At 53.1% G+C, this 27,112-nt stretch overlaps 1 protein-coding gene across 1 annotated transcript; it reads right to left on the bottom strand.

Annotated features, from left to right (window-relative positions):
* Window positions 1–256: 256 nt before the first annotated feature.
* AMOTL2 (angiomotin like 2) lies at window positions 257–18,026 on the bottom strand. The gene is made up of 10 exons (XM_063114186.1): window positions 17,955–18,026; window positions 14,531–15,310; window positions 11,379–11,676; window positions 10,194–10,338; window positions 9,736–9,828; window positions 5,519–5,814; window positions 4,422–4,729; window positions 3,643–3,860; window positions 2,929–3,108; window positions 257–2,041 (listed from the first exon to the last, which is right to left on the bottom strand). Exons 2-10 carry the CDS (start codon window positions 15,262–15,264, stop codon window positions 1,983–1,985), a joined length of 2,331 nt encoding a protein of 776 aa, XP_062970256.1. The 5' UTR covers window positions 15,265–15,310; window positions 17,955–18,026; the 3' UTR covers window positions 257–1,982.
* Window positions 18,027–27,112: the final 9,086 nt, after the last annotated feature.

The raw sequence follows: 27,112 nt of genomic DNA, 5'->3' as shown, positions 1-27,112 counted from the left end.
CTCCTAGCCTTCAAGAAATGTTCTCTGTAAAAGTTGACAAAAAGCCAACCATGTCCTTGTTACAACTCTCTCCTTAATATAGTCTCACGAAATTCCTAGGACTTGTCTTGAGACCTTGAAGAGACTGGGCTATAAAATGGGTGGCCCCTCAAATCCTCCCCCTCTTTCCCTCAGTGCAAAGTCTCTCACCTATGCAGACACCACTTTTAATAATTTTTTTTAATTAAAATACTGTTATACCCAGTGGAATGCAGCAGCAATCCTGGTACAGGGTGGCATAACAAAACAGCCATGTTTACATTTTAAATATTTACGATAACTTAAACACACAGACACACATCATGGTCTTTGGCAGAAAATGTTCACAGCACAAAAAATACTTTAAAAGAAACACCAAATATTAATCCAAAATATATTAAGTTGTTGTTTTTTTTTTCTTTCACATATTTTTTGCCTTTTTTTCTCTTCTTTCTTTTTGCTTTGTAAACAATGCACATGAACCAAATGTATTTTTTTTAGCTTTAAACTGGGGTAAGGGAACTTAAAAAAATATGCAAATGTCCAGCAAATGCAAATGTTTAAAAAGGAAACTTGAGGAATCATAGGAATAAAACAACACATACAGAACCTAAAAACAATAGAGGAAAAAAACCACAAAGATTCAAGGAGAACTAAAAACAGTAAAGACAAAACTGCTAAAACCCACCAACAGTTCTTGGGGCTGAACTGGGGGACTCTTTATGACCGGAAGTCAAAGTCACTGGTGCTGGTTGGCTGCTCTGTGGGGTGCTTCACCCTAATGCCAAAGTATGTTGTGGACGCCATTCTGTGATGGGGGCTCCGTTCAGAGGATTATCCGAGTCATATCTTGTAGCTCGTTGACTGGTTTTCAACAGCACAGCTCCCTCTCCCAGTCCTTCCAGGTAGGGACAAAGACACGAGAACAAGACAACTTCTCCAGTTTCCATAGACAGAACTGGTGCTGGGTAGGGCCACCCGAGCCCGCAGGAGGGCATGGCAGATGTCTGTGTGTGGTGGCTCATTTCGTCTGGCTCAGGGTTTACAACCAAACTAACAGGGTGTCCCAGGGACAGGAGCTGTGGGGCTATTTCAAGAGGCTGGTGATGGGGGTCCCGTGGGCATGTAGTGCTGAGTTCAAGATGGAGGAAAAGGCAGCCGATATCCTGCAAATCAGCCGGAGTTAAATCCATGGGCCAAGTTGAGAAGGAGAAATAACTGGGAGGCCAGTTGGAAGTTTCAGGAACGGTGGCAGCAGGGACAGGGCAGCACAGCCCAAGAAGACAAATCTGAACCAGCAGCCCTCAATCTTCTGTTCCACAAAAGAGGGAGTTATATACAAACTGCACACTGTCCACGTAAATGGCCCCTAACCCACTGCAAGGGAGGAGCTGAGGCTGTGGCTTCTGCAAGACCAATACCTTCAACTGTCCCCAGAGATTCGAGTCTTAGTGATCCAAAGAGGCAGTGAGGAACTCATGAGCCGATGAGGTTGGCTGGGACCACACTTAGCCAGAGAACAGCATGGCTGACTTGATACTGAACCAGCCCACTTGGTGTCCATGGGCAGCCCTTGGAGATCAGCTCCCAGACGAACATATCCCCTCCCTCCCTGCCTGAGTGCTGACTGGTGGGCACAAGGGGCTCAGCTCCTTTCTGAGCTTTCAGTTGCTACCCCAGCAGCAAGCCTCGGGCAGCAGGTGAAGGCTGAATCCTCATGCTCCACAGGCCCGGGAGGGATGTGGGCTAAGAGGCAGAGTCTTCCGGGGCGCTGGGGCTCTCACAGCTCCCCTCAGCCCCGTAGCACTCCTTCCCAAGCTCCCAGGACCAGACAGTCAGCAGGAACAAGTGTCTGGCTGGGGTAAGTGGGGCGGCAGCAGTTGAAGGAGGCTGCTGGAATGGCCAAGTGGTAAAGGACAAAGGAGGGGAGGGAAAGGTTCAGAGTCCCCAAGGCCCCAGCTCTTTCAGATCAGTATCTCCACCATGTCCGACAAGTCCTGGACTCTGGACGTAGCTACTGAGTCTGGAGGGAGACAAGAACACAGGCACATGTCAATGAGTTACATTTCCCTTGAAATCTCCGCTTTTTTTTTTTTTTTTTTTTTTTTAGTTTTTATTTAAAGAAGCTTTTTTTAAGTGGACAGATAACATTGTATGCTTTTATACTTCAAAATCCTGGCATGTTTTTAAGATAGGATCTTCCTTCACCAATTTTTACCACCTCCACTGTCCAGGTGGCAGGTTCCCATACAGCGGCCAACCAAACACCATGCTCTGCTCCCTCTCAGCTCCTGGCCCAGATCACCAACCTCCCAAGCGACAGAGGCATTTGTTTATAACTAACTCTGAATTGGTTGGAGGGCTTGGAGGAGCGGTGGAGGGCCTTGAGGGAGGGAGGCTGCAGCATTCTTCTCATGCCTGTGGTTTTCTGAGATCACGAGGCCCAGGCAAATATGCAAAGGCTGATGTGAAAGGGGAGCCACAAAGAAATGGCCTCTGCTCAAATTTCTCCTTCCCGGACTCTTTTTAAACAAAGTCTTCTAACTGGAGAGTGCCATCAGGATAATTTGCCAAGCTCCATTATCTTAGATGTTTAGATTGGCAATTAAAAATGTAAGGAAGACTATGATAGAGGACATGAAGTCCTCCCATCTGGTGGCTTTCTTTCTGAATTCTGGCTCTGGCTGTAACCAGGGTTTCCAGTGCCTGTCCTCATGCATCCACCTCAACCCTCGTGTTCACACTGAGGTGGGCCAGCTACCTGCCTCACCTCTCCCTCTGCAGTGCTCCCCGTAGAGTGTGGGTGATGACCAGGAAGGGTCTGGGAAGAAAGGGCCTGGGTGTGCCATTCACACCCCAGGATGCCCTTAGCCCTTTCCAGCACAGAAGCTGGGGAGCAGGGGTCCTTACCCAGAGAGGCTGCCCTCTGGCCACTGCTGAACCCCAGCAGGCTGCCGGGCTCTGGGGCCAGGCAGGCAGAGGCGCCATCTGCTAGGCCATCAGTCTGTGTGCTCCCATCTCTGCTCCCGTGTTTGGCATGGGCAGGGAGGGGAGCTGCGGCCACCAGCTCCTCCGAGGGTGCCCTGTCTGCTGAAAAGACAGGAGGTTGAAGGTTATTGCCTTGCCTACAACATGTGGACCTGAAAAAGAACACCCTGAGTTAACTGTACCTACTGGGGACTCAAGGTGGTGTGGGTTGCTCTTGATTTGCAAGAACTTTGATTAAGACTAAATGCTCCTGTTTTCATATGGGAATAACTATCAGGCTGGATTGATTTCTAAACATCTTAAGTAGAGGAACCCTTCTCTGTAGATCAAGTCTTCTTGAATTTCTGTGGCATCTGCTGGTGCCTCTGCACAGGAAGCTCTATTTTTACTTAGATGGTTTAGTGGCTGGGGCTGAGGGTGATGAAATTTATGGAGATGGGGGCTAAGCACTCCTCTTCACACTGGCAGGACAGCTGTGGGCTGTAGGGTCACTTGAGCCAGAGTATAAGCCACTGCCCTGGGAGAGGAATTAGGAAGCCCTGGCTCCTATGAGGCTTGGTTCTGAGAGGAAAGGTCATGTTCAGGCCTGAGAGAAACTCCCTCTTCTATCTATCCCACCCACCAGCCTCTTCTTACCTGTTGCTAGTCGGGCAGGGGCATCCACTTGCCGCTCACTAGATGAGAACCCTTGCCAGCCCTGGGTCCCTGCTGCTGCAGCCGCAAAGATAGATGGCACCGACTTGGCAGGCCGCAGGGAGCCCTGGGTGGCCTTGCCAGGGTCTTTCCTGGAGCGTTGCTGAAGGACCTTGATCACTGCATCCTTCTCCAGGATCTGGGCATGGAGCACCTTTAACCTGAGGGGTGAGAGCCAGGCCCACATTGTCAGCATTGGAAGGAATGCTCTCCCTACAGCCAGGCTGGACCTTCTGCCCATGCAGCAGGGGCCTGGAGTGGGCCTTCAGAAACACCATCACAGCTCTGGAATTTGATGGTCTCAGAGCCCAGGCTCTGAAAACCACCAATAATGAGGCTCTCGACCCTTCTCACACCAGCAAAGGTAAGTCATCGGGAGTTGGGTTCTAGACTCATCTGATGGTAGCAGTGGCACAACCCTCGTCCTAGAGGGCAATACTCCGGAGAGGAGAGGAAGAGGCCCAGAGCTTTGGATGGCATCCAACAACTCCACAGTTCGAGTCTATCCTGGGCACATTGAGGACTCAGTTGGTATTTCTGGGAAAGAGCACGCTTGCGATCCCTGGTATGCCAGATATGTGGGGCCAGTTCAGAAGCAGGAGGGATTGCAGAGCTGTGTGGGGAGAGGGGCCTATTTACCAAGGACCAAGGACAGGATGGGGACTGGATACTGCCACCCCCACCCCCACCACAGGTACCCCAGCTGGCCTGCAACACTGCACCTGCTTTCCATCTCCTGATGCCTGTGGCCGCCGGTGAGCAGGCCCTCGTTGAAGCTGCTGCTGGGCGAGGGCTGAGGGGAGTGTCGGATGAGGGTGGTGTCGCGCTGTGCGGCAGCTGTGGCGGCCGCGTCCATGGCAAACTGCCTCATGGCACGTTCCTCCAGATACTTCTGTTCCCACTTGGTCATGTCAGCCTCCAGTGCCAGGATCTGCTCCTCCTTCTCACGCAGTTGCTCCGACAGCCGCAGAGCACTAAGCTCTGGGGACCCACCACTGCCACTGCCACTACTAGGGGTGCCTGCCTGTCTCTGCAGAGCAAGGGGCACTGCTGTCAAGGGCGGAGGTTGGGGTGTGGCGGTCCCCAGTCCTCACCCCCACACGATGACCCTCACTTGTGCATGGACTTGTTCAGCTGTGCACAGCACACTACCCCATCCTCCCTCCACCCAGATGGGGGGGTGGATACGGGGAGTACCCATATCCCTTCCCTGAATCTGTGGCCAAGGGCATAAGGGCACGGGTGACCATATAAATGATCCTCCAAACTGGGAAAGGAGGTGCTATCAATAATTACACTGGGACAATGAGTATAAACTAGAACTGAACTGGGCTAACCAGGAAATTTGGTCACCCTACTTCTGTGGGAAGGGTAAGGTTAGGAGTGGAGACAGAACTCTATCTGGTTGGTAAACACCAAGAATTGTTTACACAGAAGTCCAAAGTGAGGAGAAAGACTCAGGATCAGGGCAACCATCTTCCCTCCTGATCTTGGGGAGACATATAAGAGCTGGCTAGTCTGCTACAGCAAGGTGTCTGACCTACTTTCTCTTCCAATTAACGATGCCAAACCTTGTTGCTGCTGAGGACAGGAGTCCCCCAAGGCTGGACAGAGCCTCTGCTGACATTGGTGAGAGGGAGGGACCATGCTGCAGAGGTGGAACAGAGATCAGTCACCCGTGCCTTCTATGGGGGCCATGGCCTGGATCTGAGCAGGGGCTCCAAGGGGCCCCAAACCTAGACCCTGAAAGGAGGATGGGGAGCTGACATCCTCAGATGCCACCCTAGCTCTGCCACCTCCATGGGTCTTCCCGGCTTACCTGCTGTGCACGCAGGGCCTTGAGTTCCTGCTCCAGGCGCGTCCGCAGACGCAGCTCCAGCTGCTCCCGCTTCTCGCAGGCGGCCTGCAGCTGCCCGAGTGCCTGCTGCAGCCGCTCCACCTTCTCCACGTACGCCTGCTTCTTGCGCAGCTCCTCCTCAGCTCGTGCTGCCCGGCCCTGCGCATTGCCCAGGGCCTGCTCCAGCAGCTCGGCACGCCGCCTCTGGTCCTCGATGGCGCCGCGCAGCAGAACCATCTCCCGCTCCAGCTTCTCCTGCTCTTGCTGCTGCTCGTAGCCTGCAGGGAGAAAGAAGGGCTCGATCAGGGACGGCGACCCCCCGGGCTAGTCCCCCTGACTGCCCGGCTCTGTGCTGACCTGTGGGTGAGCAGAATTGCTTTTCATCCCCCAGCAACCCCTAGGAGCTAGGTACCATTACTGACCCCGTTTTACAAGGGAAGAAAACTGAGGTTCAGGTTGTCGAGAATAAATGGCAGAGCCTGACTCCAGGATCCTTGTAGTAATGACTCAGCTATACTGCCTCTCTGCTGGGACATGGGTCTGCCATGGGACAGCCCCAAACACTGTCCACTTATGCCAGGTGTCATCACTTCCAGAACACATTCACAATTTCCCTTGAGGATGACTAGAGACTGGTGAGGTAGGAACTGTGATGCCCACTTACAGATGAGAAAATGAAGGCTCAGGGGGGCTGTGACGTGGACATCATGCAAGTGAGAGAAGGAATGAAGGAGGAAGAAAACCATCATTTGCTGCCCCCCCGAGCTGGGCACTTACACATCTTATTCCACTGAATCCTCCCACCACTCGAGGTAGGATTTGTGACCCCCAACTTATAGGGGAGGAGACATGGGAGGTGAATGGTGCTGCCAGATGGGGACCAAGTTGGCCTGACTTCAAAGGCCCAGGCTGCTCCCATGTAGTGCCACATTTCCTCCCATGGTCTGGGGAGACCATGATATGTGGGCAACCAAGCTCCTAAAGGAATGTAAACCCTGGAGCACAGTGAAAATGACTATGGCCCAAAGATTTGTGTCTGAGGTTCTAGCTATCCTGACTTTTAAATCTTCTTGTTAATTGCCTAGAGGAACTCTGCTCAGAGATCCTCTCCAAATAGCTGGGCCAAGCAAGGCCCAAGCCAAACCACACTGTCCTCTAGCCGGTGCTCTGGACTTAAATCCACCTTCCATGCACCTGCCTCTGGGAGTCCCAGGCTGACCCCTGGAGCAGTGGGTCACCTGCTTACCTTGCTAGAGAGTGGGGTGGTAGCAGGGAGGAGGGTTGTGGGGCTCAAAGGCACTGTCAGTAGAGCAGCACTCTGATTCAGTGGAAATTTCTGCTAGATGGAAATGTTCTACTCAGTGCTATCCACTGCAGTAGCCGCCAGGCATTCGTGGCTATTGAGCACTTGAAATGTGACGATAAGATGGAGGAACAACATTTTAAATTTTATTTGATTTTCATTCATTTCAATCTTTGGGCCACATGTGGCTAGGTACCTATCACATAGGACAGTTGCAAGAGTGAGAAAGCTTGAGACCCTGGCTTGCTGAAGAGAGGATTCATTCTCTCAGGGCTCTGGGGCAGAAGACGGTGGATGCAGAGGCAACCCACGTCAACTCTTGGCTCACTCTGGATTTTTGAAGGCTGGGTCCAGGCTGGCTTCATTCTTTGGCATGGAGGGAAATGATGGGGAAGACTAGTAATATTGAAATTGAGTCACTGAAGCAGGGTGGAGGGGGGCAGGCAGGTTTGGATCAGAGACAGTGTCCCCCTCCTGTGTTGGTTCACAGAGCCTTACAGCTTACAGAGTTTGCACAAGGCCTGCATCTCATTCCAGCCTTAGCATGACTCTGGGAGGCAGGACTATCCCATCTTACACCCCGAGAACCTGAGGCTCAGGGTGACAAGAAACATGACCAAGGGGGCAGAGCTAGAAGAGTCAGGCCTCAGGACTCAAGGCCAGACCCCCAGGGAGGGCAGGGCCTGCCAGAGGAGCCACAAGGGCACTGTGGGGGGCTGCATGGTATGCCTAGGAGGAAAAGCAGATGGCACTGGTGACAATGGCCATACTTTTGAACCAGTGCTAACTGACCCCAGAAAAAAGTGAGGTCAACCAGAGACATCTTCCCTGAGAATCTTGTTTTCTCTGCAGTCCTTCTGGATGGACCAAGGAAGAGCTACTTGGGTTTTCTCAGCCCTGCAGAGGAGGGGCCAGTAGACCCACCTTTCTGCTTCCAGAAGCCTCCTGCAGCCTTATACAACTTCTAATGCCCTGGTGGGGGCTGGGAGGCTTCGGGCCTTAGCCATCCCCAGCTACCAGGACTCTGTTAAAACCATGGGCCTGTGGACCTTCGGAGGAGCTTCTCAGAAGTATGTGGCCTGGGCGGGGGTGAGGGCTGGAGAAGAGAGCAGCGGAGGTGGGCAGAGGGCCGGCAGGAAGGCAGGGCAAGGCGTGGAGGGGATGGGGGATGCGCCTTGAGCAGGCGAGGCCCCCACCTCCGGCCCAATGTCCCTTTGTCTTGGTTAGCCCTCCCTCCTCCTAAAGCCCAGTGCCCTAAGCAGCACGCTGGGGAGGGAGCGGCGGGGGGCGGGCCAGGAGCCGGGAACAGCCCAGGCTCAGGAATGCCAGGCATCCAGGTCACCCGCGGCTGTGAGATTAATGGCTCCAGCAAGGAGCCAAGAACAGCCTGGCGCTTGCTCACTCCCTGGGGAGCGGAAACGCCTCCGGGCCGGCGCCCCCCTCTACTCCCCTTGCAAGCTCCCAGAAACCCGCCCCCCTGACTTCCTTTCTTTGGCAGAGCCAGGCCCCACAAGTCTGCCCTCATCCACTGGACACCCCCATTCTGCCTGCCCCCAGCAGCTCCTCCTCTCCAGACTCCCTTTCTCTCTCACCTCATCACCTCCCTGCCAGAGACTGTAACCATTGCACCTCACAGCCCAGCCTATGTTCTGCCCCACCCTTCAATCCCTTCACTGCTGTGTCCCCCCATTCCCTGCCCTGGGCTTTGAATCCCTCCACTCAAGGGGACCCTGTCCAGGGCTCTGAGCCCTCCTTGAAGGAAGAAGGGGATGCTGCCAGTCAGAGCTCAGTCCTCAAGCTGCTCTTCCACTTCTGGACACCCCTGCCATCCGTGCCACTTAGTAGGTTTCCTGATAGGTTTCTTGACCCCCTCCATCCTCAAAGCCACCCTTACCCAGACACCAACCACTCCCATTCCTCTTCTCTGAAAACACCTCGAACATCACTATAGCTCATTGTAGGAGCTCAGCAAATTACTGCTCTGTCTCTTCTGTTGCTAGCACTTCCTTCTGCTGCTGATCTCAGGGCTCCCTCTACCTCCGGGCTCCCTCCACACACCTCCACTTGAGCCATCCAATTTGCTTCTTTACCTCTGGCCTGCTCTCCACCCCTGCCATCTCTCTCAGGCCACCAGGGGCCTCCTAATCGCTAGTCTCCAGGACCATGAATACCTTGTTCTCTTGCACCTGGGGGAACTTGCTCCTTCCTTAAGCTCACCCCCTCTCTCTTGACCTCCCTGCCATGGTACCTTCCTGGGCCTGCTCCCACCTTCTGCTAAACAGCACCTTCTGCCAGGTGCTTAGCACAATTCTGCTAATGAACAGATGAATAAAGGGACTAGTCAATGAACTCATCCACCATTCAAGATGCTTGGACTAACCCCTTTAGAAAGAAGCCTCCTGAACCCCTCTTTAGACTGATGGTTAAGCTCTAGAGGTCCCTTTTTGGCTGTTTCAGGTGACTCCACTTGGCTGCCCTGTAAAGGACCCCCAGCTTCTCACATTCCCACCGGGTGCCCCCAATCTTTCCGTGGCCTGGAACTCTCTGGGAAACTCTCAGACTCTTTCTTCATCCCACTGTCTCCCCCACTGCCCGACGCACCTCTGTTTCTGACCCACACTTCTCTGTTGGGCCACACCACAGCTTAGCAAATCACTGCTTCCTAGCTTTCCGTCTTGTATCAGTTGATCTTCCCAGTAAATATAGAAGTAGATCTTATTCTTCTTTGGAAGCCACCCTTCTCCCACAGGCCCAGTCCAGTGCTGGGCACACAGTAGGCATTCAGTCACTTACTTCCCAAAGTACTGCTTTGCAAGGGGAAGGGCCAATCCTCTCTGTCCAGAGGGTCCCCTCACCTGCACACCTGGCCAGGCTTCTTAGTGAGACCCCTACTCACTCTGAGCAAGCAGCTTGGCCACCATGTCCTGACTGCCCGTCTGAGCCTCCTGTGTCTTGCTTGCCAGTCGGCGGTTTGCAGATTCCAATCTCTCTGTTTCAAATGAAAGAAAGATGTTTTAGTGTCAGGTGAAGCTGCCTGCCTGGGATTTTCCCTGGGGTCCTCTGTGTGAGGCTGCACTCTTGCAGCTGGAGATGGGCTTGACTCAGGGCCCAGTGCAGAGGGAATACTCCCATCAGGGGCTGTGATCTGGGCCACATGGTGAGAGCTCCATGAGGGGTTCCAAGATACAGAACACAGATAAGCATTGGCTCTCAAGAAGTCTCAGCCTGGTCTCCTCTCAGTCAGTTTGTACTTATTATGGCTGAGAACAGAGATTCTGAATTTTCCCCTAGAACAGAGGAAGTGAGCCCTCTGCAGATGCTCCCCGACCCTCCACCTGCGTGGCTGGCTCTCACCTCTAAGATCCCGGTTGAAGTCCTGCAGCCTCCTCATCTCACTGTCCATCTTGTTCCGCATAGTCTTCTCCAGGGCCTCCCGCTTGGAAGAGGCTCTTGTCAGGCTCTCATGGGCCTCAGAGAGCCGCTGGATCTCACCTTCCAGCTGTAAGAGTCAAACAGCAGAGGTGAAGGAAGGGGAGAGCTCCTGGGGAGGGATCTCAGGCCGATCTGCTACTCTCCATCAGAAAAGATGAGAGATGAGAGAAAAAAAAGCAGGAGCAAAAAATCCAGGTGGCTATAGTGGGACCGGCAGAGCTTGTTGCCTCCTGAGGCAGACCAGACTGCTGGAACCAGCAAGCTGAGTAAACCCAAGGCCAGGTACTCTGGACATGGCTGCCTCCAGGGTGGCAAGCACGCTCTCCTTTGCCCAACATCTAGGAAGAAGCCTTTGACTTCTGGCTGGCTTCTGCTGAGAAATCTGAGCACAGTGGGACAGGAGTTGGCACAAAAAGACTCCAGCCGTGTTCTGGGTGGTTTGACCTATCTTGGATACCACAGGGAAGTCATGGGAGGCCTGAGGCCATCTGCTAAAGCTGAGCCTTAGCCTTAGCATACGATGGGTAAACTTTGACTGAAGAAGAGGGCACTGGACTCAAGCAGGACCTGCCATCCACCGTTGCCATCCACCCTAGAGCCTGGCCCCGGCTGACCCTCCCACTTGGCTGCCGGCAGGTTCCGCACGTGCTCCTAGCTGGCCTGCAATTCCAACAAGTCGCTCGTTTTTTTTTTCTCCCCCCAAGAGGAGGGGCTTTCTCTTTGGCCAGGGCTGGCCTGGAACAGACTTGCTGTTGTGTGGGGGACACAAAGAGCTCTCTGTGGGAGGTGTCCACGGGAGGGGTGTGTGCAGGGCAAGGGTGTGAGTGTGCGGGGAGCTGGTGAATGGGCTCTTTCTAACCATCACTGGCCAGCAACTGCTCACGCTCCAGGCCTGCTCTGCCAGCCTCTCGGCTGCTCCCCAGCTGTCTGGAGTCAGCTTGGGAGGGTGCACGAGCGGTGAGGAGGGTGGGGGACAGACGGATGGGTGAGAAATCCAGCCAGACACAGGCATTCAGGCTCCTCTGCCTCCCCTTGGACTGCCCACTCCCCGGTCAGCCCCTGCAGTTCCTTTCTCCCTGTTCCCCCCGAGGTCCCAGCAGGGCCTACCTTCTCAATGCGGCCAGCCTTCTCCGCTGAGCTCTCTAGCTCCCTGTGCAGCCTCTCATTGTCTCTCTGCAGCCTGGCATTCTCCCTCAGCACAGTCTCCATCTGGGCCAGGTGGGCACTACCTGAGGAGGCCTGGGCGCTTGCTGGCCCCTCCACCCCAGGTGGACTGAGAGAGCCCAGGGGGCCATGGCTGAGAGTGGCTGGGTGTGGCGGCGGGGGATGCTCCTGGGGCTGCTGCAGGTACTGGTACTGCTGCTGCTGCTGGAGAAACACAGGAGGCACCTGGGCCTGCAGGATCCTGGGAGACAGAAGAGATGGTGCTCAGAGACGGCACAGACCTCTTCGGCTTCCACCCCAGAGCAGCCCAGAGTCGCCCCCCTCCTGGACACACGGGGAAGACAAGTATCAGTGTTACTGTTAATTACTCAGTCTCCCCAGTGTTAGGCAGGAACTGGTGGGAAAGACCTTTTCCAAATGGTGTCTGCTTGACATTCTCAAGGGCCACAAGGCAGGACTGGAGGGGATTAATTTCAGGATGTTTGTTTCATGCCCAGCCTCACTGTGGCCAAGGCCTTGGGGATCAGTCTGCGCAATCCTGGGCCTCCTAAGCAACTAGTGCTTAAATAAGGCATCTTAAAAAAATGCATCCTTGACCCTTCTAATCAACAGAAGGTTCTTTCTGGATCTGGAGGCCACATCAATCATGACTGAGCATGTAGCTTTCCAGGCCCCCAGGCCACTTGGGAGCTGGGCCCCAGCAGCTACCCTGTGTCTATGACAAGCCGCCAGTTTCAGGCCTACCAAAGCAGCACACTCAAGTTGTCTCTTTCCTATTTCAGGTCCTGTCACCCTCCTCAGAAACATTTTTAGAAGACTCCAGTTAAGGTTAGAGTGGAGAGACAGATGTCAGGGCAAAAGTCTGGGCTCCAGAGTCTGACAAACAGGGTTCGAATCCCAGCTCCTGCTGTTTAAGCTTGGGCGAGTGCCTTAGCCTCATGGCATCAGCATTCCTCTGCTAAGTTGTGAGGGTCTCCAGCCTCAGGGGGGTTTGTGAGGACTGCACTATGTAAGGACTGGCAGAGTGCTAAGCAGACAGTGGCCCATCTTCTACCTCTCCTAGTAGGGACCTCAGCTTACTCTCAGTTTAAAGAAAAAATGTGACCCAAAGCTAGATTTTCTTGGGAGTATGGACCAGCTGTGGACTACTGCAGTAGCTGAATTCAGGGTGCAGCGTCCTACTGACCTCTAGCACTGGTGTAACATCACCTTGGGGCTCTGTGTTGAAGGAAAGGGAGAAGAATAGAGACATGGGGAGTGAGAGGGCCTCTCTGGGGCTTTCTGACGCCAAGTGTCACAACTACCCCAGTTTTGCTAAGAATTCTCCAAGTCCCAGAAGCCCCACAGAACCTTAATTCCACTGTGGAGTCCACCCCCTCAGCACGCATGCCCACCCTCCCCTCGGACCCCTCCCCAGCCTATGGCTCCATGGCTCTTCTTAGAACCCTAGGCTAGAAGTCAAGTCCCTGTCCTCAGTTCCCAACACATAGTCTTCCTCTGATTGGCCGGACGGAGAGGCTGGGCGGATGTATCTCTCCTACTAGCTAAGGTAAGGCTTCCAGGGAGTGCTGGGCAGAGGGTCCCCACTGGACTGTCGAACTCCCCCTTCAGGCTCAATGTGGCTTTCTCGGGGCTGCTGCAAGAACTTGCTCCCTGCACTGGGTCTGGCAGACACAAGTGGCATTCTCTGGGGATGACTTAGCTCCCAGAAGAATGGCGTCTCCTCTCCCTTCGCAGCTGCTTTCCCTTGCCCTCGTCCTCCCCTCCCCTCCTCTTTTTGTTCTCCTGCAGAGTTGGCTTCCTTGCCACAATACTATCTTTTCCTGACAGAGTTCGAGAAGAAGGCTGGTCCAAAGGAAGAAACCCCGACTAAGCTTCCGAAACTCTTCCTGACCGAGCCCTGAGAAGGGCGATAAGGTGGGAGTCTGGAGGGAGTGGAGGCTGGAGGAAAGCCACGAGGCTCCAGCCTCCGGTCCCCCCATGCCCATGCCGTCACATCACGGATTTCTCGAGAGCAAGGAAAGGCATCTTTCCCAGGAAAGACCAAACGGTGAGAAAGAGGGTGACTAAAGGAAGACTCAGCAGGCGTGGAGAGAACCGGATTTTGACCTTCAGCCATCTGAGAAATCGAGTTTGCAAATCCTCAGGCTCCTCTAGGGGGTTTCCTGGGCCCCCGCGGGGGGAGATCCAGCAATGATGGGTGTGTCAGCCTCTCTGGAGAAGGTGCTAGGTCAGGTGAGAAGCCTGAGGAAGAGCCTCATTTCTAGGAACCCGTATTTCTGCAGACTTTCTCGGCTTCCTGCTTCCTCCTGGTCAGCCTGCTTCTATTCTGGCCCCTTCCTATGCGTGTAGCCAGAGGAACCATTTTTAAAAAGGTAAATCAAATCGCATCCTCTAATGGCTTCCCTTCAAACTCAGAATCATCCCAAAGTCCATTCCCTGGCCTCTCCTGAGCGTCCACAGGAAGGGGCTCACCTGGACCCAGAATCCTCTCCCACTACAGGCTGCAGGCACATTGAACACACAGAAAAACAGCAAAGGAAATGAATAGTAGAGGCAGGGCAGCTCCTGCCCTGCTCTAGGACAGAGAGAGGTCTCTAAGGAGGCCACTTGATCCTAGTCTCCAGTTAGGAATGCCTCCCAGTAATCATAAAAAGCATGCTGTCCACTTTTTCTTTAAAAATCTCCAGAGAAGGAGGGCTCACCTTCTTCCTACTTAGCTTGGAAAGAGTTTGGCAATGATTCCCAACCTTTGTCTTTAGAAAATTCTTTCTGAAAACTAACCTTTACCCCCCTGCTACAATTCATATCCTCTGGGAAGCCTAGCTAATTCAATGCTACAGCTAAGCAGACAAAGCTGTCTGTCCATGAATTAAAGCAAGGAATGCCACTAACTTCTTAGGTGACCTTGGCTAAGTCCCTCTATCCTCCAGCATTATTAGCTCTTCTTTCTCAAGGGGGTTAGATCAGGCAGCCTTTGCAACTGGTGGGGATTGTGGCAGCTCTGACACAGGTGTGATCTCAAGGCTCTTCTCCCTGGGAGAACTGCACTAGAAGAAAGCCAAGAGCTTGAAAGGCCAAGGTGGGGCAGTTACCTGACTTCAGCATGCTGGAAGTGTGGGCTGCCGCGGGTGCGGTACCGTGGGTCAGCGACAGCAGTGGTGGTCTCATGAGCTAGTACAACATGTGGGTACTGAGGTGGGGGTCCACGGGGCTCTGGGCCCTCAGCAGGGGGGCCCCGGGGTGGGGGTCCCTGCTGGCTGCGGGCCAGCTGTGGGAAGCTGTGGGAGGAGCTCATGTGGCTGGGGACCCGGGCGCCGTTCCTCTCCAGGGACAGCTGCAGAAGCCGTTCACTCAGGGAGCGCACGTGCCCATGCCTCAGCTCCCGCAGGGCCTCATCCTGCCGCCGACTGCCTCCCGGGGCTCCACGAGGATCCCGATCCCCACCATGAGGCCGGGGCCCTGCCTGCTGGGCCGCATAGTACTGTGAATGGGCTTTGGCCTCCTCATAGGTGGGCAGCTCCTCGCCCTTGTTGGGCTGGGGGCACAGCCGGTAGAGGGTGTTCTCTGCCAGGTGTGTCTCACCGCCCTGGTGCTCCTGGCCCTGGGGCTCCTGCCTTGTGGCCTGCTGCAGCACCTGACTGTCCTCGGGTGCCAAGATCTCCAGGGAAGCCTGGGGGCTCCCTGTGCCCCCAGCTCCGGCCCCACCACGCAGGGCCTGCTGCTGGATGGCCAGCAGCGTACGCGTCTCCGTCAGGTTGCCGTAGCGCAGCTGCTCCTGGATGAGGCGGTGCAGGACTGTCCCTGAGGAGTCTTCCAGGGTCCTCATGCTTCTTTGGCTTGCACACACCTGTCTGGACAATGGCCAGTGGCACCTGGCAAAAGAGAGAAGAGTAATCAGTGGAAGCACACGGAAAGGAGACGACTCTCTATTACAGTCTGGTTGAAAGCAGAATGGTAAAGAGCAAGACTTGGGGGCAGTGAGGTGGTTCACACAAGCCTGGGTTCGAGTGCCAACGCTGCCACCTACTGATTAAGGCAAGTTGCCTAACCTCCAAGCCTCAGTTTCTCCATCAGAAAAAAGGAAGGAATACTACTGCTTGCCTCCCGGAGTTGAGAATTAAAAGAGGCAATGGATGTTGAGCTCCTGGTACACCATAAATCCTTAGCGAATGCTTACTATTATACTGTTATTCATGGAGACTTACTATGCCTAGGTAAAGATAACAGTAAACCAGAAGATACTCTACTAGGAACAACAGCCCCTTGCAGTCGGAGGGGCTGACTCATCAAACAGCCTGATGAAGCATTCCAGGGCAGGCTTAGTTCAGACCTAACCCCTTAGCTATCCAGTCTGGGGGTGGACAGGGCCCCAGTTTATTGGCAGGTGGAAAAGAATGTGTGCAGTCCACTAGAAGCCCTAGGCAAATGGCCCCCCGTACCCTCTAGAATAAAGCACGCCTTGGCACAGTCAGCCTACCACCCTGTACCCTCCTGAGCCTTCTATCCACATCTCACTCTCCCTGAACCAGAAAGCTCCTGGAGGACAGACCCAGGACTCTGCTTCATCGAGGGCTGCTAAGAGAATGAATCAGAGCTCCCTGTCATGGGATGACCTTGGCAATCATTCTGCAAGGTGAAAGGAAGAAGGAGAAATCACATCTAAATTGGTAAATAAGGGATGAAAAAAGAAAGGCTATAATGGGACAACGGTTTTGTGATGTCAGGCAAAAAGGTTCTACCCATCAAGGTTAGTGTGACAGTCACCTAGCCTCTGTGTGCTGACAGTAATTGCATGAGAGCTCTGGGGGGAAAAAAAAGGATGGCATGATGTTTTTGATTTTATGATTATCCCCCCCACCAATACATTTGCTACTTGCCAAAGCCACCACTGGTCCTCTAGGCACATAGAGGGCACTCAGCATCTTTGCTGACATCAGTGACACTCACTTGGTCCAAGTGGAGGAGTAAAGGGACCTGGGGTAGGCTATTGGTTTGCAGGGATGTGGGGCTGGAGACTGTGAACCTAAAGTGCAGGGACATAACATCCGAGGAAGGTGTTCCCTTCGAAGCCTGGTCTCCCAGCAGCTCGTGGCCTGGAAGGCTGCCACCTCCCTCACCCAGCTTCCCTTACACAGCCTTCTCCAACACAACCCCCCAAACTGGGATTCAGGGAAAACCAAACAAAATCCATACTGCCGCAGGTCCTGTGTGTATGGGGGTGGGGGGCAGGAGGAATGTGCTTCCTTCTCTGCCACAAAACTAGCCCCAGTGCCTGCCTCAGCTTGGGCTTGGCATGTTGGTAGAGCAGCCATTCCCAATCTACTCCTTTCCCCCCCTCCCCCAGGACTCCAGCTGCCCAGAGCTGGGGAGTGGGGGATGAGTCTGGAGGGCATCCATGTACCCATCCTTCCTGGCACCCAATTGCTCCCCCCCACCCCCACGAGGAGTACATGTGCAAGACTGCAGTTACCACAGGCAAAACAAGCCACTAGAAGTCAATTCGCCTGGAGTTTCACCTGCGGGGCACTTTCTAAATTAATCACTGTCCGGGCTAATTCCCTCTGAGGAGGGCCCGGGAGCGGAAAGAAGGAATGCAGAGCCTTTCCGACAGATTCCAGGCGCGCCGTCAGTGTGCCAGGACCGGGAGCAAGGGACACCTCGGAGGCCTCTCATCGCGAATGTGTCGCCGGCAAGCCCCTCAGACGCACATCCTTTCAGTCACCCAAGGGCCGAGCCCTTACTGAAACCTGCTTCCCCGACCCCGGCGTGCACCTCTGCGGCCCCTCGCAGGCACGCAGCTGCGGCCTTTGCTACGGTCCCTGTCGCCGAGGAACCAGAGCGAGCGTCTGGAGTCAGGTCGCAGCCCGGGGGCTGCGGTTTCCGCCCAGCCCCGACCCGGGCGGCCACGGGCACCGGTGCGCCGGGGCCGGCGGCGAGCGTAGCCCGCAGCCCGGAGAGGTCTTTAAGCGTCGCGGGCCGCCTCCCTCCCTCGCTCCCGGTCCCTCTTTGTTTTCCAAATACTCCAGCGCTGACGTCACCGGCTGGCCAGCAGGCTGCATTCTTTCTAAGTGAGAGCCAGTATGTGGCTTCAGAGAGGATTTTCCAAGGGAGACAAAGAGGAATTCTCGGGCTAGTTGGGAGCAAAGACACCTGTAACCCCACCTAACCAAATCAGCCCCCAGGAGCGGAACTCCATGAGCCGCCCCCACCGCGACCTGCCACCTCCGACACCGCGCCCGCTCTCCCGGGAGTCTGCGCCCTACCCCAGCCCCAGAGGACCCGCGCGCCTTCCGGAGCCCCCCGAAGCGCATGGCGCGGCATTCCCCGCGCGGAGCCGCCCTGGCCCGGCTCCGCGGCTGCCTGGAAAGTGCGCCCTGTGCCCTAAGGACACCCGGTCCGCCGGGCTCCGGGTCCCGGTCCCGGAAAAGGCCGGGCTGCGCCAGGACTCGGGCTCCGGCCGGGGCGCATCTCTGCCGGCCGCGCGCGCCCCCCTAAGCGCCGAGCTGCCTCGCTTACCGCTGGGCCCGCGGGCGCCCGGCGCAGTCAGACCCTGCAGCCCGGGCCGGCTCGGCGCAGCTCGGCGGCGGAGCTGTGCTCTCGGCGGTGGCGCAGACGCTCTGGCCGCTCGGGTCCCAGCGCGCAGCCCCAGGATCGCCCGCGCCGGAGGCGGCTGTTATGCCAGGAATGTGAGAGTTTCAGGTTCCCCCTCGGGATCAAAGCGAACCACAAATAACCTCTCGGCGCGCCGCCCTCCTCCCGCGGCCTCCGCCTCCTCCCGTGCCTCCTCCCGGCCCCCGCCTTCCTCCTGGGAGGCGGCGCCGCGGGCCCGGCCGGCCCCCGAGCTCGGTCGGCGGGCCTGCGCCGTCACCCCTGTCCCCCCGCTTTGCGGTCGGAGCTTGGCCCGTTGCCGCCCCCACCCCAGTCCCTGCCTTGCTCTCACCCTTCATCCCTAAACCCACGGGCGGGCGAGAGGACACCAACGGATGAACATCGTGTGTCCCGCGGGTTGCTGCAGAAGGGGCTCCAGCAGCGCGTGTGTGTGTGAGTGTGAGTGCGCGCGCGCGCGTGTGTGCGTGTGTGCGCGCGTGTGAGTGTGTGCGTGTGTGCGCGCGTGTGTGCAGGGGGTGGGGCAAGGAATGCAGAGATGTCCATATCCGTTCGGCTTGGATCGTGCCCGGGGAGAAGAGATGACTCTGCTTCCAGCCACCGCGCCTCTTCCCTAACCTTCATTGCTTTCACCCCCAGCGACGACCTTTGAATTGCACTTTTGTTTACAAACACCTAAGCCAGCTCTTTCGGGACCTGTCTCCACAGGAAGTATGAATGTGGAATGAAAAATCTGGTTAATTTGACCCACCCGCCCAGCTGAATCACCTGCCGCCGGGTGCTCTGTCCAACTCTTCCCCGAGGTGGTCATCGGCGCCCCTTTACGCGGAATGCACGGGGTGCCACCAGCCGCTTTTCTCCCAGTCACCCGGTTCAGCCCTCCCAGTCACCCTCCGAAGGAGTTTTGTTATATCCCAGTGTTGTAAATGAGGAAGGCGAGGCTGAGAGGTTAAGCATCTTGCCCAGGGTCACGGAGAGAGTAATTGACGAAGCCAGGTGACCACTGGACTGCTCAGTTTCTCATTCTCAGAACCGTTCCTCGCCAGCAGAACCCGGATTCCCTACATGGACAAGGCAGGCTCTGGGAACCCTCCTCTCATCACCTGCCGCCTCCCTGCTCCAGTTTCTTCTTCACTTCCTCCCACACCGCCCCCCTTCAGCCAAGAGATCTTAATTGTACCCACGTCTCCTCTGCCCCCAGGACGCTTCCTTCCCTACCTTCCCATTAGACTTGACGGTGGGAACCCCTTCTTCAGAAAGCCTGCTCTATCCCTCCTGCCTCACAGCTCTCTGTGCCATTCCTGAGCCCTGGAACACAGGTCCTCTTAATAAGTCAGGTCCCCTGTCCATCCCTGTCCATCCCTGTCCACCATGAGAGTCGGGGCTGATTTCTACCCCTGGCTAGTCCTCCTCTCTTCCCCTCAGCATGGAGTTTGCAATTCCCAGATTTGCTGGAGGGAACCAGGGACAGGGAAAAATTGCAAGCTCGATAGCCAGGAACATTGTTAATTTTTAATAAAGCTGTCCCCCAAAGTGTATCTGTGTGTGTGTGTGTGTGTGTGTGTCCGTGTGTCCGCGCGCACGCGTGCATTGTTTACTTGTAAACCAAATATTGCATTTCAAGTACTGACTAGATCTTAGACAAATGAGAAAACGCATCATTTGTGCCAAGCTAAGGGATATTTGGTCATCCAAGGACCAGATACAGTAGGTAGGAATTTTGAGAATGGAGAGAGAGAGAGAGAGAGAGAGAAAGTCCCCAGGTTGCCTTACCTAATAAACAGCATTCTTCCTGGAAACACTTGGTGGAGGTGTGGGAGTGGGTGTGGGCATGTGCACTGTGGGGTTGCAAAATCAGGGGAAAGGCCACATGGTGCGGTCCTGTCTTTCAGGGGCATTCAGGGGGACACCTGACAAAAATGCTTGACAACATTCTTGAGATGGCTACAGAAAGGGACCATTTCAAGACAGCTAGGGTCAAGGAGGCAGTTACTTAGAGTGGACAAGCCTGCTACAGGCCAAAACAGGCCCCCATGAGTGCAAATTTCTGCATCCCAAGAAGGGGGACAGGGATTCCAAAACCTGGATGAGAAATCCACACGCACTTTTCTGCTTCCTTTCTCCTCTTCTCTGCAAGAAGGATGGAGGGCAGGGCCTCCCAGGGAGGGCAGGGTTGGGGACCTCAGTGGAGCCTGCCTGAGCTGGCAACCATACTTGACTCTGCAGGGTGTCTGGGTGAGAGTGGGACCACAGCTCAGATGGGCCAGAGGCAGATGTGCACAGGGCACTGGGCTGACCAGCCTGTTTGCACACAAATCTTTGATTACAGCAGGGGAAGAGAGGCTCGCCTAGACAGCCAGTGCTTTTTTCCTCCCACCTTTGTCCCTTTCAGCCTGCCTTGTACCCCTCTCCCTTACTCCCCCCCCTTAAGTAATGATTTTCCTCAGGTGACAGTGTGGCTGGCTGGGTCTGGAATCCTGCCCAGGAAAGATGCAAAGGTGACCCAATTTTCAAAGTAAGCCAGCTCAAGGCCTCTGCTCGGGAGAGTGCAGCTCCCAGGGGTGTGGCTGCATTTTAGGTGTGTACAGGGCTTAGCAAGGGATCCGGGCACCCACACCCTCATCCGTCCTGAGCCTGGGTCTGGGTCTGTGACTGTGATATGACCTCCATTTAGACCTGCAGCTTCATTCCACTGAGCCTGACCAGAATATGAAAGAAAGCAAGTTCTTAGTGGGATCCAAGCAGTCCCCTCCCATAGAGCTGGAAAGGGGATGGTCCCCCTTCCCAAATGGTTGATTGGTGGAGGAAGGGCTCCAGGACCTAGGTGGCAACATCAAAGGAAGGCTAGTTGTGAAATTCCCCCTTCCAGCTTCCCCTGGACACTCCCTTTGACAGGTTATGGGAACAGGAGCCTACCAGAATTGGGGCAGGAAGCAAATTCACAGGAAGAGCCTGGACATTGGGTTGAACAGAAGAGCCAAGCTTCTTCTTCTCTTTGCCCTTCTGCAAAACCTCTGTCCCCTCTTAACCCTTTTCTCCACCCTTCCCTACACCCTTCTAGGTTTTATCCCTCAAGCCCTCTCCTTCCACCGCTACCCCTCTCCCTTTCACTAGCAGGCATCAGGCCCAGAAACTCCATCAGGCACATGTTGCCTCACAGGGTCTGTGTCTTTGGGGGTTAAATCCTCTGAAGTTGGAGCATTTGTGAAATTAGGCCCCACCATGTTGAGGTAAGAGGGTGCTGTCCTAAGTATAAAGGAGTCCTGACTTCCTAAACTGTACACACTTTCGGAGCCCCTGGCCTTCCTCTGAGGCTCTTCGCTTCTGGTGCCCATGCAGGCCCAGGGCTGATATGATTCCTGCAAACAGTGAGTTCACACGATGGGGAAGGAGCTCTGAACACTGCTCCTCCTCCCCTTTCTCAGGGCTCTGTAAATGCCCAGAACCTCCACGATTCCCAGTCTCATGTGGAAGATGTGTCTAATGGATATTGGCAAATAAATGGATAAACTGCAGGAGTGCACACTTCCGTTTATTCTTGTCTGGACAGCCATCAGACTGAGGAAGGGGATGGGGGTAGAGATCTAAGAACTGGCCAGACATTCGGGCTGGTGAATGAAGGAAGATCATTTTGAAATATCACCTTAACCCCAAACACCTGTCTTTCCTGCAAAACTACCTTGTACTGAGTGGGTACTGATTTGGTGCCAGGAAAGACCCTCTGCTCTTGGCAAGAGGCTGCAAGGAATGTGGGGAGGTCCTTGGGTTTGCAGTCCTTGTAGGAAAGAGCCCAGGGCAGCATTTGTGGCTGCTGGGGCAGGGCCAGTGTGAAGGAAGAGTGCCCCCTAGTGAGCATCCCCAGCTGCTGGGGTCAGCTCAGCCCGGGGCTCCCTAGGTGGGTTTTGAGCCTGGAGTTGGAGGAGGGAGTGGAAGGGTGGGGAGTGGGAGGGTGAAGAGATGTTTGGAGCAGGGTTTCATCCTGTGACAGGTGTCTCCCAGACCCCTCCAAGAATGAACTAATGTCTTCAGTGGTGTTTCTGAGCTTTCTTCCCTTTCCAGCCTTTCCTGGGCTTTCTCATGGTCTTTAAAGAGACACATCTTTAACAAACACCATCTCATATCATTGGTGCTGGGAAAACATCTTGCATTCACTCACCCATTCACCCTTCCATGCAGCTATTCTGTCATGTATTTTGTACATTCATTCAACAAGTATTTCCTGAGCACCTGCTCTGAGCCAGCACCTTTGAGTGGAAGGGGTTCTCCATCCTTGCTTACAGGCCATTGGGTGCAGGGGAGAAAGAGGCAGTTACATTACAGGGTAGAGTTACACCTTAAAAGATGGAAGCATGGGCTCAGGGAGGAAGTCATGGCAGGCTTCTTGGAGGAGGTGCTTCTCAAGCTGGTTGTTGAAGGCCAACTTGGATTGTGACGTGTTTCCCCTAGGCTGGCATCTGGAGAACATGCACTAGAAGCACAAACCCCCTGGTTCACTAAAACAGAAACAGGAAGTGTTGAGTCATTGTTGGGTGGCGATTGACCTCCAGCTACCTGTATGTCCGTCTCCAGCAGTAATCCTGGGAGGGAGGGATTACCAAGGGCACAAGGAAACTGTTGGGGGTGCTATATATGTTTACTTTCTTCATTGTGGGGTACACATGACAAAACATGCCAAATTGTGCATTTAAAATAGGTGTAGTTTATTATATATCAAGTATACCTCAATTAAAAAGAGAAAATTTAAAAAGTCAAATAGTACTACAATGTAAAAAAGAGTGCCCTGTTCTACTCTTTCTTCCATTGAGTTCCATTTCAAATTGGATTCCATGCCAATCACTTTAAACTCTTTTAGATGTTCTGTATTTACACCTACATTTCTATAAAACATTCTTCATCTTCTTCTGTTTCATTATTTCTCTGTTTTAGGGTACTATCTACCTACTCCCTTCTGTGAAAGATTAAGATTACACACCACACACACACATATGCATTCTCTCTCTTGACATGACTACACGACATTTTAGGTTAAATTACTATCCAATGTTTATATTATTGTGACTATGTAAATATTGTTAATAGCTGAATCACATACTGTGCCATGATTACATTACCTTTCTTGTACAAATTCTGTTTTTATTGGAGTTCAATTTTGCCTTGGTTTTTCTTTTTTCCTTTGGTGGCTGGCCAGTATGGGGAACCAAATCCTTGACCTTGGTATTACAAGGCTGTGCTCTAGCCAACTGAGCTAACTGGCCCGTGCTTTGCCTTGTTTATTCATTTGCTTGTTGTTCTATATATTTAGCATTAATTTGTGTCCAACGGACACACAAACTCTAAAGTTCCCCTCCATGAATGTAGACCCAGTGGTGTCTATCAGGTCCATCTTGGTCTTGGTGGCATCCCTCATGGAGAGCTGGGACGGGTTGCCCTTTGGTCCCACCAAGCAGTATTCATCTGGAGATCTCCTTCCCTTTTCTACCTCTAGATTCTCTTCTCTCTGGCCCTTGATTCCTGGGTTCCTGGTCTTCCTCTTTGTGGATTTATTCATCTAGTAGCTTCCTAAGAATGGATCTGTGGGAGGCAAACTTTTAAAAAACTGTTTGTGTCTCAAAGTGTCTTTATTCTACCCTCGCACACTAGTTGGCTGGGTATAAAACTCTAGGTTAGAAATAGTTTTCTCTCTGTAATTTGAAAAAGTCACTTCACTGTCTTCTTGCTTCCAGTGTTGCCATTGAGAAGAATGATGCGATTCTGACTTAAGATCCCTGGATATAAACTGTTTTCTTTTTCTCTGGAAGCTCTTAGGATTTTCTCGGCTTGTCTGATGCCCTGAAATTTCCCGGTGATGTGCCTTGATAGATGTTGCCCTTTGTTCTGAGCCTCTGGTGGGCCCTTCCATCTGGCACCTCATGTCCCTAAGCTCTGGGAAATGTTCTCATACGATTGTGCCGTTACTTTTCTCCAATTTATCTGTTCTCTCTTTTGGAGCTCCAGTTATTTGGATGTTAGAACTCTCAAAATGATTCTCTAATTTTTAAATCCTTTTTCCTATTATGTTTTTCTCCCCTGAGAAATTTCCTATCCGCTTTATGTCAATCCTTCTATATTTTTGCTATCATTTTTAATTTTCAAGAGCTGTTTCTTGTCCAGGGTTCCTTTTTATAAGACCATCTTCTTGTTCCATGAATTGGTTATCTTCACTTATCCCTCTGGGAGTAGTAATTACAATGAAAATTGTTTTCTTATTCCGATCTCCACATTATCTCTGTTTTCTTGGAGTTCACTTTTTCTATTTGTTTGTTTTGGTCTCTGTTCTTTTTTTGTTAAATCTTCCCTCAAATGACTTTAATTCTTGGCTGTCTGGTCCCATGTAACAGTGAGGCATTTAGCAGCTGATGGAAGCCCTGTGGGGCAGAGCTGGTGTCTTGGAGGGTCTCAAGAAAAAGGATGGAATAGAGATCTGGCCCGGGCATTGGGGACCCCAAAGTGGCAGACTATGTGGGTCATTTCCCTTGGGCCAGCCAGTTTGCTAGTGAAGGATCCTCTGAATCTCCTGCCTGGCAGCCTGGCAGCCTGGCAGTCAGTGCTTCGAGAGCAAAACAAGCAAGGGAGCTGCAGGGGCTTGGGGAGAGTAAGGGATGCAGAGACCCCACCACCACCATCCCGCTTCAGCCTCTCCTGGGGGGAGCTGGGATTTGCCAGGGAGGAGGGATGCAGGGTGAGGTGCTGATTTTCCCTTATGTGGCGAGGGAGAGGCTCTTGGAGTGTGCTCCTCTTCATAAGGTTGTTGCCAGCCTTCCTGTTCTCGGCCTCACCTTGACCCTTGGCAGAGGTGTCTGCTGCCTCCAGTCTCTCAGATTGTCTGGGGCTCTGCTGAGCTTGCTTTATCTCTTCCCTCCAACTCTCAACAGTTGGAGAAAGCTAAAATCTCATCTCTGTTCCACTTTCCAGAACCTTCTGACATCCCTCTCCTGCCCTCTGTTGCTGAGGGCTTAGGCTTCTCTTCTTTTGTCTCTTCTGCTGCAGCAGGCGGCATGGGTGGAGCCAGGTGAAGGTGCTCTTGTCTCTTCCCTGCACCCTGCTCTTGGCTTTTCTAACTGAGGTGGCTCATTCCAGGCCTTGTCAGGACTGGTGTGGGAGCTCAGGGCAGGAAGCCAGCAAGCTCAGGGTTGTTCTGCTGGTTCTCTGCTCCAGGGCTTGCTTTCCATGCTGTGGGTTGGGTTCCCACACATCTGCCAAGGACAAGCTGTGAGTGGGGTGCTTCTGTGAAGGTAATATTTGGGAGCATGCGTGGTCTCTGCCCCTCCAGCACTCGGGGCCAAAGCCGAGAACTTGGACAGAAAAACTCGAGGCTTGGGGTTTCAGAAGCCCAGGGCTGAGCCTGCAATTAATTCCAGGAGGCCCATGATACTCTTTTCAGGCACCACCTTGTCTTCACCAAGCCTGTTTATCCAGGAGAAGACTGGCCCAGAGCTGCCTCTGTTTCCGGTCTCAGTCCTTCCTCTTTGTGCATTCACAGGAGAGGGTAATGGGAGAGAGATTTGTCTCCCCCAGGCCCACTCTTTGCTGCCTCCTGAGGGCAGAACCTCTGGCCTTTCAGCCCTTTTGGAAAGGCTGTATTGTTTGACTAGGCAGGGTTGGGGCTGGAGAGTCTCTTGGTAGACATTACTACACCAGGCTTATTTTGCCCAGAGTCTCTTGCGGTGCATTGTGTGGGCACTGGTCAAATGTGCCATGGAGACTCCATAACCAGTGTTCTTTCCTTAGAGAGCCACGATAGCATCAGTCTGTATGAAGATCCTGAGAATTCCTGCGGGAAAGAAACCATTTTGTTTAAGGCACCTGCACAAGTAAAAACAAGCTGAATGAAATTAGATTGATGTTAAAATATATCAGGCAGTGGACAAATTGGAATATAGAGTCTAACATCCTAGTGGAGTGATGGCTGCAGAGTTGGAGACAGTGAATAATGCAGCCCATGTTTAGGCTAGTCCTTGGCTAAACTCTGTCAAGGTCTAGCAGGTTCTGGCTCCCCAGCCTGCTTTCTTAGACCCTTTTGTCAGGCCCTCCCCAACCCTGGCCCAAATCCAAAGTGACTAGTGCTGGAGGAGACACAGAATCTGGCACTTGGACCAAGGGGTTAACCCTGGAGAGGCACAGGAGAATTTTTCCTCAGAGGGCAGGAAGATGGGAAAGGCAGGGACCACGGAGTCAGATCAGTTATTATTATTTTTGGATAGTGTTGCACCTGCATTTTTAGTGAAATATAATTTGAGTATGTAATAATATGTAATGCACAACAAAATTCAACTAGTTTAGGGTATAGTTGGATGAATTTTGGTAATTCTATAAAGTTGTATAACCACAACCATAATAAAGATTTCAATCATTTCCATCCATTTAAAAAGTTTCTTTGCAGCCCTATATAGGCAATGGCCTTCCTCAACCCCCAGCCCCAGGTAACTACTGATATGTTTTCTGCCACTACAGATTTTGCCTTTTCTAGAATTTTATACGAATAGAATCATTGCTCATATAACGTGTAGCCTTCTGCATATGGTTTGATTTCTTTCACTTAGCATTTGGGTTATATTCTGTTTCTGATGTTGACCTAGAAGAAATTGAGGTTAAACATAAAGCATAGGATTTGTTGGGCCAATAAGACAATTGCAACTGGGAAATGCATAAGTCAGCTTACCCTGAGAAATGCACTCTGGAGACAGCCAGCAGAGCTCAGCATTTTATAATCACATGAAGGAGGAAGAATCAAATGAGAGAGGAAAAAGGGCAGTCCCAATCACTTCATCAGGTTTTCTATTAGTTGTACATGATGTACAGATTTTGACTCGCTAGTAGGTTACATCCTACATGCAGGAATCTAGGGTAAGGATTACAAAGAAGCATTCTGGTTTACTTTATGACTTTCTGGTGCCATGATGACTTCTTGTAAGTAAAAATGGTCTTATGATAACGTTTTCCAGGACAGGTGGACATGACTGCTAACCTGTCCCAGATCTCTCAAGGCGCTATAATTTAGCTGACCTGGTCAGCGATTTCTTTTGTCATCA

This window comes from Cynocephalus volans, chromosome 11 (genome assembly GCF_027409185.1).
Source record: "Cynocephalus volans isolate mCynVol1 chromosome 11, mCynVol1.pri, whole genome shotgun sequence".
Lineage (NCBI taxonomy): Eukaryota > Metazoa > Chordata > Mammalia > Dermoptera > Cynocephalidae > Cynocephalus > Cynocephalus volans.
The sequence above is the reverse complement of the archived record's forward strand: the minus strand, read 5'-3'. Positions and strand labels throughout refer to the sequence as shown.